Below are 5081 nucleotides of genomic sequence, written 5' to 3' on the forward strand. Positions count from 1 at the left end.
TGTGTGTCAGTCACTGGGAATGTAAAACCTGACATGAAATAATAGGAAAAAACTAATTTGGAACAGTTTATTCAACCTTTAGACAAAATATGAACGTTTGCATATGTCCCTCAACAGCTTAATTTATCATATTTGATGAGTTACATTTTATTCATTTCATTTTTTATAAAAAATTATGTATCAGTATAGTAAGTGTACATCTCAAACTCGAAATATTACTAACAATATAAAGTTATTCTCACGTTTCCTAAAGTTACTTTTAAAAATCAAAAAGGCACATGATCCACAGCCTAATGAAAAAACACATGCGTGTCCGTTGGTGCGGTCTGCTCATTGTGTGTATGATTGCGTGTTTTGTTTTGTCTTCCTTATTGATTTTTCAGGGGGGTTTTTTTAGCTTGATTTCTGTAAGGTGTATTTTTAGGTATTTTCTGAGGTGTGAACAGTAGGGCTGTGTATCACCAGCAAAGTCACGATACGATACATATCACGATACATAGGCCACGGTACGATACATATCACGATACATGACTGCACTGAATTTCACCTCAGCAGAATTTAGAAAAACAGATGTTTATTAAACACTGCATACTATAGTGCCATTTCTAACTATTGGCAGAGCAGGCAGTTGACCTCTGCATTATGAAGGGCCTCTATAACTGTACGTATCGATATTTTGAACACAGCACTAGTGAACAGAGGATTACAGGAGTGGGGTATTAGTGGAAGATCTTAAATTGTTTTCAGCAACTTTGTGGTTGTGCATTTGAATCTCTTGTCAAGCCTCTAAGGCAGAGAAGTTGTTTTTTTTTGTAAATTTTTAACAATTAACCTTGAAAATAATTTTTTAAAAGTCAAAGCTGTTGACTGTAAGACAGCAAATTTAAAAAATACAATTAGAATATTTAAATTCAATGCAATAAATATTATCATGGTGCGTACGTACAATTAACAATCTGTGTCCTTATTTTTTAATGCATTCTCTGTCCAGTGACTGACAGCTTGACTCCGCCTCTTTCTTCAGTTTTCCAGCATGGCCCGTGAACACTGAGAGAGACCACCACCATGATCGGAGGACTCTTCATCTACAACCACAAGGGCGAGGTGCTGATCTCCCGTGTCTACCGTGATGACATCGGGTAAGTCATCGTAACGTGTGAAACGTGAGGTTGTGTTTCAGGTGTGGAGAAGATGGGCTTTGATTGCTTCAACAGGAGGTAGCTCTAGGTTGAGACATCAAGTATACGTGTCCTTCACGTTCATGATCATGATCTGATGTGCTGATGTGCTTCCTTTTCAGCATTTCTTTTCCTTCCTTAATCACCCTGTCTGATGTCAGATCTGTTTGTTTCATTGGCCTTTGTAGGAATAATAGCAGTCAAATGTTCCATCTCCACCTTCAGCCATACTTTCACTGTTAGAAAGAGAAAAGGGATGAATTTTAGATCACTGTTAGAATTTTAGAATGAATTTTAGGCCTCTGATTGCGTGCAAGTTCCTTTCTGGAAGATCCTGGCATCCTTTAAAACCACAGAGATGGTCTGTTCAGAGAAGGGTTGCTATGGATACAGTGGGTCTGTACATCGCTGCCAACTCATACTGTCGCAGTGTGTGTGTGTTCACGCATGTATGCAGGGCTATATGAGAAAGAGAGATCATTAGATGAAGTCGCAGTGCGTGAGCATGTCGATTGTGCCTGGAGGAAAGGGAACTCTGGGAAGAAGAAGAGAGGGGTTGAAACGGTGTATGTAGCGTAAAAACAGACAGCTGAAATGAAGTGAGGATGATTTAGGGTGCGTTCACACTTGTAGTTCGGTTCTCTTGGCTTGTTTGGTCCGGACCAAAAAAGAAAACAATACATTTGGTCCTGGTCCGATTAGTGTTCACACTGGCATTTTTGACAGCGAACCTAAAGGCATAGTGATACGTTCACAACCTGATTGGTTGGGTTGAATGATGTATATTTTGCGAAGGAACTCAGCGAACACCTCAAACAAAAGCTGTGTTTGACTTAAAGCGGCGCTGCACAGACCGATTAGTGTATGACATCAAAGCACCCATTCACCGATCGGTCTGCTCAGCACCGCTTTAAGTCAAACACACCTAATGCCATCTGCTGGACTAAGCGCGCTCATTGTTGCCTGTACTTAAGATTTTATTTTCACCACCTGCGAACTCACGAAGAGCTCATAAAAGCATATTAGGATTAGGGGTGTGCACGAAGCGTGAAACAAATAACGTGTAATACGGAGCCACTAAAAGGTTAGCCGCTTGCTAGCGGTAGCCTGTTGCATTACAGTACATGAAAGTTCACTTACCACATACACAGAGTAAGGAGAAATGTCTGATAGGACGATGGCGAATGATTTGCAGATCCTGAGCAACAATGACAAACATATAATCTTGTCAAATGTGTGGTAAGTACTGCCGCTCCATAGTATAGAGTCCCTGTGATCGCGAATCTCAAAAGTGAAAGTAAAATGAGAGCGCGCAATCGAAAGCGGTTTCAATATCAGCTCCCTGATGCCCGCAATTTATATACAGTCGAGTCGCCTATACTTACCCAATGATATAATTGCGAGAAAAAGTATTGAAATATTTTTTTTATCCTCCCATCTCGTAGGCTATTTATTCCCTTTAGGGTTTCCGTAGTACACTTCATTTCCTTTCCGAACACGGAACTGGGATGCGGCAGATTGCGGGAGAGGGGGTGGTTAGGTGGTATGCATAGAGTCGAACACGTAGCCTTTCAAAGTATACTCCATTTGATAGCGTGCGCGAACGCAGGCGGTCCACACATGCGCTCTAAAAAACTTAATCTTTGACCAGCATCTGCTGTATTTTTCTGCAAAAGTTATGACCGCCAAAAATGTCTTTGAACTCTTTTAAACTAAAGTTGTGGCTCTCTCATAAACCACGGTTACAAAAATCAGGTGTGCATATAGTACACGTACTATTTTGGTGACAAAATTTGCGTCACCGGCATTGTACGTGGTCCCTCGTGTACACGTAAAACCTTAAGTGTACTTTGGCCTTTAGAGTATCATGTTGTTAGTCTAGCAATATGCTGATGCAGAACTATTGAAATCAACTGTAAAAGTCACATCTCTTCTGCATTTCTCATTAGGATCAATATTACACGTTGCTTTCCATGTAGTGTGTTTCAATCAGTTACTTGAGAGGTTTCAATTCAGTTGAGGTGTTGTTTGCTCTAGCAGTGAGCTTATGATACTAGAACTATTTAGTGATTTAGCTGGATTCCAACCTGAATTGGAATAAGGCTGCAACTAACTTTTTTCAGTTAATTCATCTATTGATTATTTAAATCTACATCAACCTCACACTATCTTGATGGTCTTTCTGCAGGAGGAATGCGGTGGATGCGTTCCGTGTGAATGTGATCCATGCACGTCAGCAGGTACGCTCACCCGTCACCAACATCGCCCGCACCAGCTTCTTCCACGTCAAGCGCTCCAACATCTGGCTGGCTGCTGTTACCAAGCAGAATGTCAATGCAGCCATGGTGTTTGAGTTCCTCTATACGATGTGTGACGTCATGACTGCCTATTTTGGCAAGATCAGCGAGGAGAACATCAAGAACAACTTTGTGTTGATCTACGAGCTTCTAGATGGTACGATGACTTTCCTGATGCGATACTTTCCTGAATTATCTTAAAATGATTACAAAAGTAAAAAGATATCTGCCAATATGTTGCTGTTAATTTAATTTAAATAAAAACAATTGCATTTCATTTAAATCTGATTATATATATATTTTTAACAACATTTTTGGGAGTACACCAGTATATTAGATGACCTCAACACTGACAGACATGAACCAAAAGTTCAAAACCAAAATGCCAATTTTGACTTTATGGATTCTGTAGAGCTGCTGTATTAGTTCAACACAGTCATAGTTTTTCTCTTTGCCCTTACTGTAGAGATCCTGGATTTTGGGTACCCCCAGAACTCTGAGACCGGAGCCTTGAAGACCTTCATTACTCAACAGGGTATCAAGAGCCAGGTGCGTTCTGCTTGAAACACCAGCATTTGGTCCATTAGGTTTTCTAATATGTGAATGCTTTATGAAAATGGACAGTTAATATAGCTGTAACAGAAGTGTTGAAATCTGATTTTATGGAGCACAGAATTTGTTGAAGCATGTGGAAACTGAACTGTGTTCATGTTTCTGATACCTTCATCTTCACATCACTGCTCACCACGTGCCTGATGACCTGTAACTCACTGCTTCCAGCATCATGTAAGCACAGCTTTACTTATACAGTTATAGAGCGCTGCCGTGATGACGTGTTTTTGTAGGCCAGTCCGAAGTTATCCATCAACCGAAACCAAAGAGGATTTTCCCATTGACTTTTGGATTATGGCAGAAAATAAGCTTGTGACCAACGAAGGCTTATGGTTCTTACATGTTTTGTTCATCATGATAATCTTCACAAATTAACACATTTATGAATATAAATTGTGGTCGACCGATATTGTTTTTTTGACAGCCGATGCCGATATCTTGGAAAGCAGGGTGGCCAATATTAAGCCGATATAATTGTATTTATTTTAATTAATGTTTAAGACATTTGAAATCATTTGAAAATGGATTTAAAAATAAATGTGTAAAATAAACATACTTATACTTTAGATGACAATGTATTTTTCACAAATAAATAAATATTTAATAAAAAGTCAACATAGTAACCAACAGGGCACTAACTAATCTGGGAAGTTTGTGTGCATTGGGAATCATATTTTTTCAAATAAAGCCAAGGTAACAGTCATTTTACATACAACACACAGTGAAATTGACATGAATATGGCAGTGGGCAAATGGATAAAGCGCAGCATAATTTAAAATCACGAGTTTAAAGTTTGTCGATCGCGTGTCTCCAGTGAAGCTGAACTCTCCTCCTGTCCACATTCAATTTGGACAGACCGACCGTCACACAGAGAACATGCGATCATGCAGGATACACATGCACACTTCACAAGATCTCAACTGGATTCGACTAAGTTTGCAAGGTTTGTGAAATTAAATGTTCATTAATAGACATTCAAAGATTTGTTCAAAT

General features: G+C 39.4%; 1 protein-coding gene across 1 annotated transcript in view; it reads left to right on the forward strand.

Annotated features, from left to right (window-relative positions):
- Positions 1-5081, forward strand: part of LOC107670579 (AP-2 complex subunit mu-A-like) — a 12955-nt gene that overhangs the window by 1344 nt on the left and 6530 nt on the right. The window contains exons 2-5 of the mRNA XM_016463214.1: positions 1025-1139; positions 3367-3632; positions 3942-4024; positions 4256-4261. Coding sequence (XP_016318700.1) covers positions 1066-1139; positions 3367-3632; positions 3942-4024; positions 4256-4261 — 429 coding nt within the window. The 5' untranslated portion in view covers positions 1025-1065. The remainder of the gene's footprint in view (positions 1-1024; positions 1140-3366; positions 3633-3941; positions 4025-4255; positions 4262-5081) is intronic.

This window comes from Sinocyclocheilus anshuiensis, unplaced genomic scaffold (assembly GCF_001515605.1).
Source record: "Sinocyclocheilus anshuiensis isolate Anshui unplaced genomic scaffold, SAMN03320099.WGS_v1.1 scaffold140, whole genome shotgun sequence".
NCBI lineage: Eukaryota > Metazoa > Chordata > Actinopteri > Cypriniformes > Cyprinidae > Sinocyclocheilus > Sinocyclocheilus anshuiensis.